Source organism: Fundulus heteroclitus, chromosome 3 (assembly GCF_011125445.2).
Source record: "Fundulus heteroclitus isolate FHET01 chromosome 3, MU-UCD_Fhet_4.1, whole genome shotgun sequence".
Taxonomy (NCBI): Eukaryota; Metazoa; Chordata; class Actinopteri; order Cyprinodontiformes; family Fundulidae; genus Fundulus; species Fundulus heteroclitus.
In genome coordinates, this window is record NC_046363.1 from 40997464 (window position 1) to 41017142 (window position 19679).

The 19679-nt window shown below is 40.0% G+C and overlaps 1 protein-coding gene across 2 annotated transcripts in view; it reads right to left on the reverse strand.

Moving 5' to 3' along the window:
* Positions 1-223: 223 nt before the first annotated feature.
* The window catches only part of atg5 (ATG5 autophagy related 5 homolog (S. cerevisiae)), a 50503-nt gene continuing 31047 nt past the window's right edge, over positions 224-19679 (reverse strand). For both annotated transcript variants that reach the window (XM_012877608.3, XM_012877614.3), the window contains exon 8: positions 224-1789. In XM_012877608.3, coding sequence (XP_012733062.2) covers positions 1653-1789 — 137 coding nt within the window. In that variant the 3' untranslated portion in view covers positions 224-1652. The remainder of the gene's footprint in view (positions 1790-19679) is intronic.

A 19679-nucleotide genomic window follows, 5' to 3' on the forward strand; every position in this document is an offset into this window, starting at 1 on the left:
CTTCTCTATCGATGTCTAAATAGGGTTGAAAAGGCGAACCAAGCCTGATTGTTAAAGGAGACATATCATGCAAAAAACACTTTTTTTAGCCCTTAAAACATTGAGTTGTGTACATGTGTTTCTAGTAGTACAGAAATGTTGAATTTAGGATCTGCGTTGATATTTTTCAATCCATTCAGTTTTCTTTATTCCCCGTTTTGAACAATTATTTCACACCATTGAAAAAATTTGTGAATCCGCCATTTTTATTTCTTGCCACCGTTTTGCAGTCCAAGCTGAATGATGCAGAATCTACAAGTGGAGATGTTAAAAAGTTGGATTTCTGGGTGTGTTAACCTGCACCAAAACGGGTTGCTGTCAGACGCACACATTAAATAATTTAAATGTGTAAAGGAAGGATTTAAAAGCATATTTTCATGACTAAACAGAGACAATAACTAAAATACACAAAAATACAGCGTTGGAATTTGCATCCAATCATCCTAGTGGTGTCATATTGTTGAGCATCTTGTTTGATTTTGCCAGTTTTGTGTGTCCTCCCCCTTAAACATGGAAAGTAAAACATATGAAATAAAACATATGCATTAAATGGTCCCAGAAAGTTTGCACAGTATAAGCAAACAGTCTTATCGGTCCGGCTCAAAAACAGATGCCCAGTTCAGCTTGGCTGTGGATAAAGAAGAGTAGAAAACCAAGCAGAGCGTTGTACTGATGGGGAGAAATCAGCACCTGCAATTTAAGATGACTCAGATGGCAGAGTGGGAAAATATTACATCTCTGTCTATCTTTGCAGAAATGTAAAACAATAAAACAAAGAAAATCAATTTGAGTTTAACCGTTTGGTTTAATAATCACACGTCTGTAACTTCTGATTCATGACTGAACAGAAATAAAAACACCTTTTTTATTTTATTTTATTAGAATTAGACTTTGACCTGAGCGGTTCTAAGAGGAGCTCAGTCCGACCCAGTTTCTGGTGAATGCTGTAGCCTCCAGAACCGCTGGTTCACTGGTCAAGCTCATATATTTAATTGGTGCAATACAACAGCTTTGAGATGTGACTCTTAAAAAAGGGGAACAACTTTCTAGGCTGCGATGTAAACTCATCAACACCACGTATGTCATGATGCAGGAGTGTCACGTCTAAGGCAACTTCAGCAGAACTCGACTCTGCATCCTCCTCCGAAACAAAAAAAAAAAAAAAAACTGCTTCCCTGTCTCCAAGACAGTCTGTTAATGAGAAAGACGGTGGAAAGTTCGAAAATATGTTCACCTCCAGTGTATATATTTGGTTATTTGGAGCACATGTGAAACAGGAGGGGGGAACAGGGAGTCGTCTCTTCTCTTATAGAAATATTTCTCAATCTGAGACGAATATACAGAAGAAAAGTTATTTCCGTCCTCTGCGTCCATCGAAAGATTTCTGTGGAGGAAAGAGGAGTCGTAGCAAAGACCGGATGGAAAATGTAAACGAACAAGCCGGGAGATTTGTTGAGTATCTCGTTTCCCGCCTTAGTTCATATTTATGATCGCTTATTTGGATCGTTCTCCGTTAATTTCTGTTAGTCTCCACAGTGAGGTGCTACCATGTCAGAGGTCGCCCCGCTGGCGGGTGATTGGCCGACGAGTCATTGGGGTGCGGAGGAGCGGCCTCAGTCTGTGGGCACCGGCACGACGCAGATGTGCAGGAAGTTGTCAGGATGGCTGAGGTGTTCGCTCAACCACTGCAGGGGAGTCTCCAGCAGAGGCTCGATGCCGTGGATCAACACCTGGTAGCGCTTCTGCTCACCTGGGCGGAGACAGGACGGGTGTTAGCACTGAAACATCGAACCCAGGCTCATTTACAGGTCCAGTGAAAAAAATCACATATTTACATCATGCAGCCACAACAGCATTCTATTAATTATTCATTTTATTAACCCTGGTTCTTTAGGGATGTACTCGACTCGTTCTTTTGCTATGGTGGCATGATCATACCTCATAATTATAAATTGTACATCCCTGTAGATTTTCCCTAACCCACTGAAGGTAAAGGTTGAATGCACAAGCTAAAGAAATGTCCATGCTTTCATTTAAATCTTTTATAAAAGTGGTTCTGAGGGTTTGACAATGTCTTTTCACTTGACCCAGGCCTGTTAAGTGGTGTGGACTGTCTGCAGCTGATAGTTTGTATTTGTTAGACCGCTGCCCCAGAAACACATCCCATGTGTGAGGAGCATGTGGCCTCCAGCAGACCACTGGGGGGAATCTATCTGACCAAACCATTGGAAACTGTCCTTCTGAGGGGGGTCTGAGGACCTGACGTCCTGTGGTAGACCCTGAGCTCACTGCCCGGCACCGTGGAGAATGTCCGGCATTTGCCAGCGAACACCAGAATCAGCAGGCTTGGCACTGCCGCCCTGTTCTTCATACAAATGAGGACAGACTCACTCTGAGCTCATGTGACAGACCTGAACGGGTCTGGAGAATCTGTGGTGAACATTATCCTCCCGGTGAGGGATGATGCTCGGCCTCGTGTGACAAGACTATGCAGACAGTTCCTGGAAGATGAAGGAATTGATACCAGTGACTGGCCTCCATGCTCCCCTGATCCAACAGAACATCTCTGGGACATCGGGTTGAGGTCCGTATGACCCCAGACTGTCCAGGAGCTCGGAGATGCCCTGGTCAGGATCTGGGAGGAGACACCATCCCCAGCCTCATCCGGCAAGCATCCCATCCTGTGGGGGCCATACTCACTACTGAGGAACATTTTCAGTCGCTGCAAAATCATTTCAGCAAACTGGACAAGCCTGCCGCGATTTTTCACTTTTTCAGTCTCACTTTATCAGTGACTTGGGATTAGGCCCTCTGTGGGTTGATAGTTTTCATTTTCCTCAAACGATGCAACATCCTTTTGCTCCCAACACATCAACTATTCCATATCAGTATAGATATCCAGCAGGATCTCTTTTTTTTTTTTTTTTAAAACAGTTCCTCTACTTTCTTTGAGCAGCGTATGATTTTGTGAACCCACCTCTTATGTCATAATGTATTGTGTCATAATGTATTTATTAGTATTTATAATGTATTTATAACCGATAATTACTGATTATTTACATTATATATATATATATATATATATATATATATATATATATATATATATATATATATATATATATATATATATATATATATATATATTTCCCTACCCTTTAGACACTATGAAAAAAAAAAACTACCTGGATGCTGAAATTACTCCTCTGCCCCATCACAGGCCCACACAAATACCACATGGTCAACCTCCTCCCCTCCACAAACACATCCACACATGGTAACAAGATGGAAATAAAATCAGTCCAGTTTTAATTGATATGTTACAAATGACCTACAGGCTGATACCGATGTTAGTGCAGATATATCGTTTATCAAAGCCTGGTTAACACAGCAGGATAATTAGCCTGATTTTTGTCCCCTATCCCACCCTCCCTACATGCCCTGATTATCAGGAGGGCTTTTAAGATAATCTTAACAGATATTCCTACCGTGCGTTGTGTGTTTAGAGTGATCGGGTATACTGGGGAGGATGCCGGGAACGCTCTGACCTCAAATCGGGGAGATTCAACATGTTGGATTGTCTTGGCCCGATATCCTAGCGTGTGTGGTGTTCCCCGAGGACAAACAAGCACGTCACATTCAACATGTGGCCTACAGCCAATCAGAAAGCGAGGTGAGGGAAAGCCAGAGAATAAAAAAAAGCACAACAACTCCCATCCATATATCATAGTGTCCCTGTTCTCCTTTAATCAACATATTTTTAATGTTTTTTCTCTGTTAAAATTAGTCCACAACCATCGCCTCTGTTCTTCCTCGTCGTCCATGTTTATTTACTCTGAACTCACGTTCGATTTTTAGAGGTTTCGCAAGATTTCCCGTCTGATATCTAAATGATTAAATCTGACCAGACAACCCACACTTTTATGAAAAAACCTGTTATAGCTGCAATTATTTTACCGTTACATGTGGCGTGTACCTTGGGTTTTGAAAATTATCCAACAACAGTATTTATTAGTTGTATTTTGTAGATTGTCATATATTACTTTTACTCGAAAAAAAACAACAAAAAAAAAACGCCACAGTTGTAACAAATCCCTAAAAGGCCAAAGTGTAATTACAGGAGTCTCTTTAATACTCATGTCTGAAACCAAGCTGCTAAGACTGCTTTTTGTTTCACTTCACTCTGCTTTGTTCGAGTGCTATTCGAGATAAAAGACAAAGAAGAAAGTGTAGACAACACTGAAAAGGTGACGGGAAGAAGAGGAAGAAAATAAATGCAAAAACGGAAGAGAAGAAGAGAGCTGATTGAAAAGAATTCTGATGAAAATGAACAGTCAAGGAGAGAGGAGGAAGTTAGTTAGTTTAGGAGATATGAGTAGAGAAGAAGAGTGCAAGTGACGGGAGGAAGAAAGGAACGTAAGGGGGGGAAAATAAAAAATGGTTAGTTCTAAAAAAAAAAAAGGAAAAAAAAAGATAAAAAGACAAAACCTGAGGAAACAACTGAGCAGAGAAAAGAAATAGTTAGATGAGGTGAGATAGACCACATCAGACACAACACTAATACCACTTCTGTGGTGGATGAGACAGAGGAAGAAGAGAGAAAGTACAAAACTATGACTGTGCTTTCAGTTACGACGCGGCGCCAAGTGACAGTTGATTGTTTTTGAATGCACTGGCAGCAGCATTTGAATTTTTACCTTTCAGTCTGACATGTGGTCTGCATGCACGAGCATGTGTCCGGATGCGCTGGCCTCCTGTGACTGATACCGCCCGTTGCTGAAAGGCCACGACCGAAAAGCGTTTGTTACGAGAAACGATTGGACCGAAACCGCAGAAGATGTGTAATTTGCAGAGATGATATTTGACCATGAAGTGACATTCAGGCACCCAAAAACCTTTAACTGACGATCTTTAACTGTTCTAGAAACAAGCTCACGAGCTTTTTCCGGGAAGTTGATCAAATCTAAGATGATAAACCTAATGCCTTACGCTTGCACGTGTTACACTTTTACTGTACAGGTAACAAAAAAAAAGTAAATCTGAGAGGAAGAGTTAAAACGAGAAGTAGAACTGCGGTAATGCATAGTTTTACGCATGGCGCCTAATGATCTTTCACACCTTTTGAACCACTTCTCTTCTCCTCCATGTGTACTTTGAGCAGATCACAAGTAGCTGGTAGTTAGAAAATGTTAATTAGAAAAAAAGCTCACAAGAGTAATTTGGTGTCAGACGAAAAATGCACGAAAAACTAGATGTTCCGTATTTTTTTTTCTCTTATTTGCCATTTCTAACTATAGACCAAACTAAAACTTTATTTTCAGCTACTTTTTTTGTATTTAAATATACTTTTAATTAAAACTTTTAAAAGTCTTCTACAGCTGAGGTGTTAAATCTTGCCTAAAAACTTAAAATAGCAAAATCAATTAATGAAAATTAAATATTCAAGAAAATTATCATTGATGATACTTTAACAAATCTTCAGTTTGTCCTTTACTGAAAATATGCAGTTAAATGGCAGAAGTGAAGTCTTAATTATTGCTGGCACTGTGGTTAAAAATTCAAAATGCTGATTTATTATCATCACTACAAAAAAAAAAACTACTTGTTATTCAGATGAAATATTTTTGCAGCAAACATGCAGACAAAAAAGGCCGATGGTTGTTTTACAAAGCCATTAAGCAAGAGGATTTCTCAAAGACAGAAATTACTTTTTACATTTTCTTTGATATTTAAAACTAATACTTTAAACTACTTTGATTTGCACGCTCTAAAAACTGCAACGTGGCCTCTCAGCATTAGGATTTCATCTCTCTGGTATAGATGAAACTGCATGTGCGTGACAAAGACGAATAGAAATGGGCACTTTTCCCGTCAACCGCTCCTCCACTCTCACATACGTAAATGCACTCTCTCTCTCACGGTCTACCTATATGGATGCATTTATATATACATACTAGTTGCACTACCCAGTATGTGACATTTTAGTTCCACGTAATATCAGGAGAACGGTTGAGGCAGTGTGCTAACCGACGGTCTGAGAAGTAGCTCCACCCAACACCTGCTGAGAAACTGGCAACATGAAATCTGCACAAACCTTGCATCAAATATCCAAAACAGCGTCTAAGCAGAGGCTCCTCTCTGGATATGACTTATTAAGCACTCTTTAACACCAGAAACACATTTCCTGGATGAAACTAAAATAATAATAAAAAAATAATAGTGTTGTCGCCAAATTAGATTTTTTTTTTATTTATTACCTTTCAGCAGACTCCAAAATAACATTGAATTTGTATATATTTACACATAAGATTAGTAATACTGCGCAGGAAATCTGGTAAATGCAGACACGTTGCATATACGATGTGCAGAGATTAAATTAAGGGACGCCTAACTTGGTCTGCTGAAATAAAACAGCATACGTTATGCAGGATTTGCTATGTTAATAATCTGAGGGCGGCTTTTTTTTAAGCACCTTTTATAAGTTTTGCTTAAATCAGAGGCTGAGGATTACAAGACAAAATGAAAGCTTTGAATGGGAATGTATTCTTGATTAAATAAAGGAAAAGCGGGAAGAAAATAAGTTCATTCTTTTAAGCAAAAAATAAACAAATATTTCTGCTGCATGCCTAAACCAAAAAAAAAAAAAAAAAAAAAAAAGCATGCTGACAAGAAGTGATCAGTTGGTGCTTGTGGCAAGACACAAACCACCACAGCGCAACCATAAGCACGTTGCAGAACAAAAAGCTGGTACGGTACGGACGTTTTGTGTTGTTAACACTTATTAAAAACTATTTAGTCCTGATTCAAACACTCCTTTGTCCACAAAATGCAGACTAAGAGACAGATATGTGAAGCAAAACTATGACTTTCAGTCTGCATGAAGGCACTCCTACATAAAACATCAGCAGCAGTGTTTTATTTACCAGTAGTCACATGCTGATATGCTCCCTTCACTGCTGGCCTTTGTGCCTGCTTCACACGGCAACATGTTCAAAGCCTGACAGACGGCACACATAACTGTAAAAAAATAAAATAAAATCGTAGATATAACAGGTTTTGCCCTAAGGTGTGTGGCGTCTGGTCAAACACCAAGTCCAACACAACACACATGAACAGATTTCACTCAGGATCATTAAGATAGACGGGAAATCTCGCCAAACCTCGCAAGACTGGGAGAGTAAAGCCTGGTGGCCCTCCAAGCTTATAGCACACTGGGGAAAACACTGCATGTAAAAAAAAAAATATATATATATATATATATATGTGTATATATATATATATATATATATATATGTGTATATATATATATATATATATATATATATATATATATATATATATATATATATATATTAGGGCTGGGCAACGATTAAAATATTTAATCGCGATTAATCGCCCTGATTAATCGCGATTAATCGCATTGTATTTACAAACTCCAAGAATGAATTCAAAAGTAGTGTAAAGAGCACTTTTATTTTATTGTTCTGCTGCCATATGAACAAAAGTGTTGTAACATTTGTAGCACTTATTTTATACTGGATATTTTCAACCCATCTATTGAATTTAGTGCACTAGTTGATCTTTTCTTCATAAGAGAACAACAAGCACTGCAGCCAAAATATGGCCTTTTTTGACCTGCTGTATATTAGCCAGTCCCTAAGCTTGATGTATCATGAAACTGTTGACCTTTTGGGTTTTGTGGTTTTTATTTTATTACAATTAAATAATAATAATAATAATAATAATAATAATAATAATAATAATAATAATGTTATGTTCAGTGTTTTTTTCGCTAATCCACCTCTTATATATTTCAATCCTTATGTAATTTTGTCTGTGTTGTGTGCACCTGCCTGTTGCTTTAATCCTATAAATTTCCCCGTCGTGGGATAAAAAAAGGATTAGCTAATGTTATCTTATCTTAAATAACACTTTTTAATATATGTACTGGGTTCTTTCAAGGTCTTAATTACATGTTATGTGTGGGCTCCAGTAACATCCATCCATCCATCCATCCATCCACTGATCTACCTGGATGTTCCCTGGAGGACTGAAACGCCTCAGTCAGAGACGTCTGTGGGTCTGTCGGGGCAGTGAGAGAAGTTTCGTCTCCTCTCTCCGTTTCTGGGGCTCGACGTTTTCATGTTTTTTCACGTGCTTAGATAAATTTGTTGTGTTTCCACTGAAATGAACCGGCTTTTTACAAAACATACAGCTTGATTTCATTTACGGTATTAAAATAAAGCCAAACGGTGCTACTTCCCCTGTTCATGTTTTTCCGCTGCTGCGGTCTCTCTCAGCTGTTTGTTTGTTAAGTTTGTGTGAGAGCTGAGTGGGCGGGCCAGGCTGAGCCTGCGTGCTGATTGGCTGGCGCCGCTGAGCCATGTACGAGAGGGGAGGGGGAGCGGGAGAGTGCTGCCGTGAGACAGCGCGCTGCAGCCAGCACGCCTGCTGACTGACACTGACTGAAAGCATGTGAGCAACATGCGTTAATGCGCGATAAAATAAATATCGCCGTTAATAGTCTAATGAATTAACGCGAAATTAACGCGTTAAGTTGCCCAGCCCTAATATATATATATATATATATATATATGTGTGTGTGTGTGTTTGTCTCTTTTTCTGTGTCTCTGCTCTGTCTTCTCTAAGCCCCAGTGGGTGGAGGCAGATGAGCGTTCACACTGAGCCTGGTTCTGGTTCTGCTGGAGGTTCTTCTCCCTGTTAAAGGGGAGTTTTCCTCTCCACTGTCGCTTCATGCATGCTCAGTATGAGGGATTGCTGCAAAGCCATCAACAATGCAGAAGACTGTCCACTGTGGCTCTACGCTCTTTCAGGAGGAGTGAATGCTGCTTGGAGAGACTTGATGCAACCTGCTGGGTTATATATATATATATATATATATATATATATATATATATATATATATATATATATATATATATATATATCATTACCGTATTATAAGAGAGTCGGTGTAGGACTTTAAACAGCTCCTGAATCCACAGCTGTGTTTAGAAACTGTACATGTAAAGCTGGAGATGTTAGGTTAAGTTAAAAGTGATCTTTCAGATGACAATGCTGTGAGTAATTTGAGTAATATGCTAATAACTATTATGTCAAACACAAAACACACATAACAGCATGAAACACTGTTTTGTTTCTTTGTTGCCAGTCGGCTAATTTTACTACAATAACTCAGAGTTTAAAAAAAAAAAAAAAAGACGGTTATAATAAATTAAACTTAGCTCACTAAGGTGGAGTAAAGCTTGTAGAATTAACTAAATCCCGAAAGCATTGTGGAGTTAAGCCAAGAAACACAGAAAGTAAAAGGTGTGATCCTGCTTCACTAACAACTATTGTGAGACAACACTTTCTCTGGTTCTCTCTCTCTCTCTCTCACACACACACACACACACACACACACACACACACACACACACACACACACACACACACACACACACACACACACAACCCTTACTTTCTGGTAGGTGTTTCCTACCCTTCACCATTCAACCTTCAACATTCGGGCCTTGCCTACATGTGGGTGGAGTAGGTGTATCACAGTCTCAGTATGAGAAAAGGGGGAGAATGTAAAGTGAGCAACACCCCCACCAACTTTACCAATCTACACAGTCAAATCTATATTTCTATAAGTCATTAAACTAACCACCTGCACCTAAATCACTCAGAGAGAAAAGTACAGGCTCAGGCTCACATTCAAGGCCACTTCAGACTATTGATGAAACATAGAAACAGCACTCCAGCAGTGAAAGCTGTTCCTCTTCAGGAAGAGGAGGTCCTCCGCCTTGACACAGCCGACATGTTGAAGACTCTGAGGAGAGTCAACCCGGGGAAGGCCCCAGGTCCCGACAACATACCTAGGCGGGTGCTGCAAGTCAGCTGGCTGGTGTCCTCACAGACATTTTTAACACCTCGCTGGACCAAGCCACAGTGCCAGCATGCTTTAAGCCTGCCTCCATCATTCCAGTGCCAAATAAACCTCAGGTCACCTGCTTCAACGACCACCAGCCTGTTGCACTGACTCCCCTCATGATGAAGTGCTTTGAAAGGTTGGTAAAAGAACAAATCGTCTCCAGTCGCCCCCCAACACTCGACCTGTTCCAGTTTGCCTACCGACGGAACTGCCCCACTGAGGACGCCATCTCTTCTGCTCTTCACCTGAGTCTGGCACACCTGGAGGAGAAGAGGTGTGCTTCAACTGGCTGCTAGACTTCCTCACCAACAGACCTCAGTCGGTCCAGGTCAGACAGAACACCTCTGATGTCATCACCCTCAGCACGGGCTCCCCTCAGGGCTGCGTCCTGAGCCCCCTGCTGTTCACCCTGATGACAAATGACTGCGTCCCCAGGTTCACCACCAATCACATCATGAAGTTTGCAGATGACACGACGGTGGTGGGCCTGATCAGAGACGACAACGACCAGGACTACAGAGAGGAGGTGGAGCAGCTGGTGGGCTGGTGCAGAGACAACAGCCTGATCCTGAACGCGGAGAAGACGAAGGAGATCATTGTTGACTTCAGGAAGAACCGGCCTCACCACCCTCCACTGCTCATCAACAGCTCAGCTGTGGAAGTGGTCAACAGCACCATGTTCCTCAGGGTGCACATCACAGACAATCTCACCTGGTCTGTGAACACCTCGTCACTGGTCAAGAGGGCACAGAAGCGACTGTACTTCCAGCGGAGGATGAGGAGAGCCCACCTGCCCCCGCCCAGACTCACGACCTTCTACAGAAGCACCATAGAAAGCATTCTGACCAGCTGTCTCTCTGTGTGGTGTGGAGGCTGAAGCGCCTCCGACTGGAAGAATGTGAGGAGAGTGGTGAGGACAGCAGAAGGGATCATCGGGGCTCCTCTCCCCTCCATAAAGGACATTTCATCACAGCGCTGCGTGTCCCGAGCCCGAAACATCATCAGTGACCCCTCACACCCCCACCATGGACTGTTCTCCCTGCTGCATTCTGGGAAGAGGTTCCGCAGCATCCGCTGCAGGTCCACCAGGTTCTGCAAAAGCTTTTTCCCCGTTCACAAATATGTGAAGCAAAACTATGGATTTTGAGTCTGCTACATAAAACATCAGCAGCAGTGTTTTATTTACCAGTAGTCACATGCTGATATGTTCCCTTCACGACAACTGCTGGCCTTTATGCCTGCTTCACACGGCAACATGTTCAAAGCCTGACAGACGGCACACACAATTGTAAAAAAATGAAATAAAATCGTAGATATAACAAATGTGGGTCGTCTAGTCAAATTTGACCTTGTAAAGTCAAATTTGACTTTGACTTTGTAAAGTGCCTCGAGATGACGTGTTGAGAATTAATGATTTATATATATATATATATATATATATATATATATATATATATATATATATATATATATATATATAGCATTACTGTATTGTAAGAGATTCGGTGTAGGACTTAAAACAGCTCCTGAATCCACAGCTGTGTTTAAAAACTGTACCTGTAAAGCTGGAGATGTTAGGTTAAGTTAAAAGTGACCTTTCAGATGACAATGCTGTGAGTAATTTAAGTAATATGCTAATAACTATTATGTCAAACACAAAACACACAGATAACAGCGTGAAACACTGTTTTGTTTCTTTGTTGCCAGTCGGCTAACTTTAATACAAAACCTCAGAGTTTATAAAAAAAAAAAAAAGACGGTTATAATGAATTAAAATTAGCTTACTAAGGTGGAGGAAAGCTTGTAGAATTAGCAAAATCCCGAAAGCATTGTGGAGTTAAGCCAAGAAACACAGAAAGTAAAAGGTGTGATCCTGCTTCACTAACAACTATTGTGAGACAACAGTTTCTCTGGTTCTCTCTCTCTCTCTCTCTTACACACACACACACACACACACACACACACACACACACACACACTATCTGGTCACCTGTTTCAACGACCACCATTATTTTGCACATTAAAAATGGTTTGTAAATTCTCCTGCATAATGTGAGGGCACACTGTTTTTCTCCTGCACTGTTATATGTACACTGCTGCACTTTATATTGCAATGTTGCCTTATTCCACCTGGAATCTGACTATACTCCTATAAACTGTATGCAACAAAATGTCGTTCTGTATGCACCCTGTACATACAAAATGATAAATAAAGTTGTCTAAGTCTAAGTCTAAGAAATGCTGTAAAACTAAATCTGATTCATTTAGGGTTACAGATTGCAAAATTAATGTCTGCAACATAACAACAGTTGAGACTTGTTCAGTCATAAATCTCAATATGTGTTGCCTCACAAAAACAAATTAACCAAACTGTTGTGTAATACGTTCATCTAGAGTCACTTTACACACTGGACTTTATCATTTTACTGCATTTATAAAACTTGCTTTTCAAATTAAAAGAAAGGTTTGATTTCAGTAATTCTAAGAGGGTTTTCAACTGGTTGTTGAGACGGGCATATATAATTTTCCACTTTCCATTTTGTATTAAAATGTAAATAACAGATTTCGTTATTAAAATCTATCCTCCTTAACAGAGTTTTATTTTCTATAGAGAGATGCCTGCCTTGTTTCTAATCAGAAACAAACTCTGTGTTTGTGTCAAAATAATTTTAAACCAATATCTGTCAGGGTTACAATGCATTTTGAGCTAAATTGTATAGGTAATTATTGATTATTAAATCAACCATTGAGCAATCAAGCATATAAGAGTAAAACAATAGTTTTTTTCTCACTAAATGTCAGCTGGGCAGAGCTTCTACTTGTTTGACTTGTATTATCTTGTAATACGTACACCTTTATACCTTCAGGTGTGCAAAAAGTATGTTAGTGAGCTATAATCTGTCTGTATGTGCATACTGTTTTTTTTTTTTTTTACATGGGGTTTGCATATATTTGATGTCTTTATGATAATCTTGATGATTTCCAGTGGTGCATAAAGAGAGAGACAGCTCTGCAACTGGGCCGTTTTTCAGAAAATCCTTACTTTATTTTACGATAAACAAGTTATTGTCAAGAGATGACAAATAAATGTTTAATTCTCATAGCAAATACAAATAATATATGTGACATATTTGTAAAATACGTACATTTTTTTTTAAACTTTCTTGCTTTTGCAGATACTCGTTGCATATGTTGTTGGATACCCGAGCTTGACAGCTAATAACCGGTGAGTAGGACTAGACCAAGATTATGGCGTAAACAGGAGAACAAGTTTTGCAATGTGCGACATTAAAGGGAAGAAAAAGAATTACCTGTGATTACAGTAAATACAGAGGCTTTAGATTCCCGTCAGGCTGCCCAGAAGTGGAGAAGCAACCAGAAGGTTAATGTGGCAGGAGACAATAGAGAGGAATGTTAAAAATTAGGTGTTTTCCCAGTTTGAGTCCCAACAATTTCTGGGAACCTCTGAAATGACCATCAACAACGGGAAAAACTTTGCTTCAACCTAATTAAGAAGGATTTCCTTACTAAAAATCCATTTAAATATATATTTAAATAATTTTCCACTATTTTGTTTACTGGTTTTGACATGATCCAAATACTTTTATAAATCTTCCTTCTATGAATAGCAGATGTATATTTTTTTAAAGAAAAGCTAAAATAGTAGCAAATAGCAAAATAGTTTATTAATCAGGCTTTTGAAACCTTGACCAAAAAGTAGCACACATAAGAAAAGGAGGAACCAGTGATGCTCAGGACACCAACAAACAACAAAACACTCTTTGAATACTGCTGTAAACTGGGGATTTTGAGCTGCCAGGAATAAGATCCAAAAAAAAAAAAAAAAATCCTGAATGTGCTACAAAAACTGGCACCACTTTACAATAAGGCTCCCCTTACATATGGCTAGTAAATAGTTTATAGATATGTTAATTAATCCGTAAACACTTTAGAACTTATTCATAAGTCTTAATTATGTATTAATTAAGGACGAGCAAGAGAAAACTGATCGGTTTGTGCTTTTAGTAACTAAGTCTGAAATGTTTAATATCAGCAACGCCGAATGAAATATATAGTTGAACAGATTAGGTTCACTAGCTAACAAGACACCGGTCAATTTTATCTCTTCTTTGGAATTAATTAATGCATAATAAACACTTATGAATAAGTTATAACATTTTTACAGATTAATGAATAACATAGCTATAAACCATTATCCATCTATAAGGGGAGCCTTATTGTAAACCTATTCCGATTCTGCATATTGAACAAGTTTTACGATTAAACGTTGCTTTCGGTCGGATGAACCGACCAAAACCTTTGTAAGGAAGAGCGGAGCAGGCCAGACAGTAGCACAATGGCAGAATACAGCAGATGTATTATAATTAGTGGGCTTCCTCTAAGCCATTGTGACATTATTGATAATCGTGATAACCAGGGAATGTTAGCTGACACACACCCTGCGGTTAGGCGGCATGCTGCCGTTGGCCAAGACAGCATGATCCTTCAGCTCAGCACAGCCAAACGCTGTTTAGACAGACCTCAAGTTTTAACCACACAAACAGCCAGACGATTTCTGACCGTATAACTGGCAGCAGTTCGGACTGACAGGCTGAAGCTATTTAGAGCATGAAGTGGCAAATAAATGCGTTTTTTTTTTTTATAGAGAGCAAACAACTGTACGTGCTCTGCCAATGATTACATCAGCGTGTGAATGAATCAGCTAGCATTAGCTAAAGTGTAGTGCAGAGCCATGACAAGTGGCATAACTGTGGTGTTTTCTAAATAATAATAATAATAAAAGTTGAAAAATGTAGTGAGTGAACAATACACCTCCCCATAACACCAAATTAGCGGTCCCATTGAGATAAAAAGTGAGACAATGACACTTAAAAGTTGTTGCTTATGTTCAGTCTACTCGGTAATTTTACCTTTTCTCATTGCAACAATTGTTATGCGCTTTTAAGAGCGCCTCCATTGTGCAGCCTCTCCTAGAAGTTCACAGGAAATGTATTTAGGGGCAGAAAGGATCAACTCTTCACCAACATGGAATGCCGTCTTAGCCTTAGCATCGCAGTTAGCTGCCAAGCGTGACGCTATAGCCGCACTCGTTATGTAAGAGAAACACGCGTCGTGACATTCATCAAGAGCGAGTCACAGACAGAGGCAACAGAGGGAATCCGGATCATTTCTCCAAACTAAATATTGTTCAGATTGAAATAATGAATAAAATGGAAATAATAATAAGTTTTTTATTCTTCCTGTGCAGCCCAGTACCAAATGATCCACATGGTGCAGTACTGGTCCGTGGTACAGGGGTTGGGCACCACTGTTTTAGACCCTTGTACAATTGTTTTCATTAGAGGCTTGTCATGCCAAAAGCACCTCCTTCCAACTCCACTTCTGACTTTGACTAGGCCACCCAAAAAGCTATCATTTTGTTTTTATTTTTTGGGGAGGACAGGATTTCTGCTGTGCTTTGTACAATTGCCCTCCTGCATCAACCAAGTGATCTTGAGCTTAAATCTATAAACTTACGGATGGGAAATCTCCTGCAGGATTCTGGACTAAACAACAGGATTGTTGGTTACATCAGTTTGACCAAGCCTGCCAGTATCTTTGAGGAGGCCAGACCATCGTAGTACCACAACCATGTTTGACGATGTGCTATTTCTAAGGCAGATGTGATGTAATGCACACCCTACAAAAAGCTCCACTTCTGTCTCGGGGATCATGCATCTGAAAAAGGTCTTTGTGGAGTGGGTTTCTCCTTGGGATGCTCCCACTGAGGCCATTTTGCTCATGAACACCGACTAACTGAGCTTTAAATGTTCTCCGTTCCTTTGTGACCTCCTGATAACGCTCTTTTCGGGTAATTTTGAAAAGCAACTCCTGTTAAGGTTTTCCACTGGGGACCCAGAGTCTTAAAAATGGCTGAATAACCCTTTACAGGTTGATGGGTGGTCAGTGACTTTGCTTCTCATCTGTTCTTGAATGTTTCTAGGTGTGAGCATGATGTGTTGAATTTTGTAGTCCTTCTGGGCTACTTTAAAAAGCTGAACAGGTTTATTTAGGCTGTTTCTTCTTCTGCAGGTCTGGCAGTAAATGGGTCAGGATGAAACTAGTGAAACTGGACACCTTGCTAGGTCAACTTTCTTCTCTGAGTAAACTATATCTTTATTTCAAAGGTTTCCTGTAGTTATTCAGCGTTTTTTTTTGTATCTTAAAAAGTTGCTTTATAATCTAAAACAATTAAGTTTGACCACGAAACAGAAAAAAGAGAAGAGAGGGCAGTAGGGGGCAAAGACATATTTGATTTGTTGCTCAAATTAGGACAGAAATGACAAGAATTAATAATAATAAAAAGCTGTTACTAACTAGTGTTAAATATAGATCGAACTCCATAAAAGCTTCACACAGACTTTCCAAAAAAATGAATTTTTTTTTTTTTTGTGTGTGACTTTCTCTTAACCTACACACGTCGACATCTTCCTGACAAGGTGAAGTGGCAGCCCATCTAAGAAAGGTTTTCCGTCTTTCACCACACCATGAAAGTATTCTGACCCGTTTTTCCACCGTTCTAATTCCTTTTTAACCATGTGTTGAGACTAGAATTAGAAAGCAAAGAGATTAAAGCAGATCTCGTCTCAGTCAACAATAGAGAGCGTCATCAAGCAGGCTTTCGAGCCATTCTAAATTCCCCTGTCTGGTGCACATCTCGGACGCCTCCGCATATGAACCATAACCCACTACCATCTGTATCAAAACAGCCACTGAAACCTGCACTTCCCCCTGCAGCCTCTGAATTGAGCCGTAGTGCTCGATAAGCACAGCTGTACTGGCTACTGAGGCGGGCTCTGTGAAGAAGCATGACATTCATGAGTGGGTTGTGCAGCACTTGGGGAAGAAGTGGAGGAATGTGGGTGGAAAAACGGTGTGGATTTGTCACTCAGCTGAAAAGGAGGGGTCAGGGTGGAGTTATGGGGGGGGATTATGATGCGGGGGTTTCCTTTTATTATTCACAGACAGTTATCAATACAGGGTTTTTTTTTGTTTTTTTTAAGGCCCAACTCCAAAAGAGAAAAAAAAACTTTGAAGAAAACAGACACCTGCTTACGAGAACTATATGCCAGTCACCGTAGAGCGTGTGGGAAGTACTACCTTCTGGGCTGTGATTTTTGCAGAGAACCTAAACAATTATTCAGCCAAAATCTTGCTCAATGCCACACCTGCTTTTAACCAACCGAATATGTGACGTGGTTCCGACACACGTTGCAGGAACACGATGTTTAGTGTTTGGTTCACGCGGCGTGGGGGCAGCCTCATGGCAACAGACGTTCGTCCGCAGCTTTCAAAAGATTTGGGAATCCCCTTTTTTTTTTTTTCGTTTCAGCCCTTAATGCAAGCCACCCCTATTTGTTTGGCACAACTGGTTTCTGGGTCCTGGGGGGAGGAGGGGAAGTGGGGGGTCAATAGAAATCCTCTCTCAGACATAACAGGGAGGGGAGTGCGTTTGGAAAAATAAAAAGGTTGTTATTTCATGTTTGAAAGATCACAAGAGATGTAGAGCACCCCGGATTTTCCTTTTGTTGTATGTTAGGGTCCTGGAGATAAAAAAAAATAAATAAATAAAAAATCTGTGAACTCATGAACAATAGTACCTGGAAACCACTCCCTCGGAAAACCACCAATCTACAAAGTCCCTGCGCACACTTCACTTCTCTAAACCAAACACGCCACCATAATCCACGGCTATCAGCCGACCCATCTACCAGCCGAGGAAACCAAACAAACGACTTTAGACTTTCACCTTGATCAACCACGCAGGCTGGCAGACTCCTCTGGAGGGAGGAGAGAAAAGAAAAGCACAGACTTAAAGTCAAAGACATAAAAGGCATCCACGGCAGACAAAAGACATCGAAGACTACACTTGAGACAGAGGCATGGGATCAAAGAGGAAAAGCGAGGGGAAGAAACAAGAAAGGAAGAGTAAGACGATATTTTTCTTCCCAGTAAATAATCACGCAAGCTTAAAATCTGGCAATTCAGTCCCAATTAAGTTAATAAATGGCAACTGGACTGAAACAGATCGGGGCCCGTAAAACCATCCATCACATGGTGAAAAAAATAAAAATCCTCCAAGAAGATCATAGAGTTTAGCAGATGTTACTGTTTAGAGTCATCTCAAGTGTTGGCTGAATCTCTTGAAACTAAACTAAACAGCTTTTACTACAGACTGCAATCAGAGTTCAAGCATTGTACAGGAAAAACATTGTCTTATTTAGCTGCAGAAAAAAAACACTACCTTTTCCCTGAAAGCATTGTAAGGCATATGAACTACGGTATCTATAATAAGAGTCACTATTTCACGCATTATTTCAGAATGATTCCTTTTACAGAACCTGGTCTTTTTAGCCTTCTGTCTGAAACTAATATTGGCCGGTTTTCACTTGGATCGGTCCTTAACTTACTGTCTGTGTTTATCAAAAGTGCTGAAAACTACAGAGCCCATTTGGGAATTAACTTTGCAATGGAAACTAGGGGTTGTTAATCCTGGCCTGAATTTATAAATGCCATAAAATGCCGTTTACCTTCGCCAAGCAGTTAAGTTAAAGCGAACATTTGTCATCGCTGCTGCAAAAAGGATTAGTTAATGCACACAATGTACAGTATATTAACACAAAAAACATGAAAATACAGCTGTGCCTTGACATATTTCTCAACATTTGAGCCATCCCTCACACGTTTTTTTTGGTTTTGTAACAGTTGACGAGGAGGAGGCTTATCTCTACGAGACGTTGGGGATGTGGGGGAAACTTTTGGACTTTATTCCAAACAAACCCGTAAGTCAAGGAGCCTCAATAATCTAAGCAACATGCCCTTGTGGTACAACTTGTTCTCAGATAATGAGTCTCCAGTGTTTTGTACCAAGTCCAAATCAAGCCTCTAACGACAGAACGTAACTCTCTCTCGTCAGAGTCATGCAAGCTAGTTTCCCTACAACACGGCACAGGTGTAGGTTTCACATCCAAATAATGCGCTCTTTTATATTCAGACCCATTTCAGCTCAGTGGTTCTCAAATGTTTTCTATTGCGCCCCACATTGAAGAAAGGGGGAATACGCCCCATCCCAACAAAAGAGGTCAAAAAATGTTGCTTTTATTGTTTTCTATTTTAATGCATTAAAGCCGTCGTTCTGAAGATTAACCAGAACCTATATATGGGTTCATACATGTTATATACACCAATGGCTTCCAACAACTAGAAAGTTTCAACACTGCCACACTTATATCATATTAACAATATAAATGTCTTTTAGTCTAACTCGAACCGGCAGTCAAAACAAAGGATGAACGAAATACGGTCACCGTCAGCGGACACAGCAGCAGGTTCTCTATGGAAACGCGGCTCGTTACTTTTAACTAGCTATGAATCTCGCTATGGCTAAAATAATATCAAGCCATTAATATTAAAGACAAAGTTCCGTTATATTAAGGTTTGTACTCCTTTTTTAGGAGTTTATTAATAGTATTCATCATACTACTGACTGCAGGTACAGACCAAACAGCAGGGGGTGCTGTTGTCACATTTTGAATGGTTCTAAAGTGCAGCATGTTCTGGACTAAACAAGGCAAGGCTTGTCACGACCCGATCTGCACCGGTAGCTGCTTGCACAAACAGAATAACTTCCGGGAAGGCAATT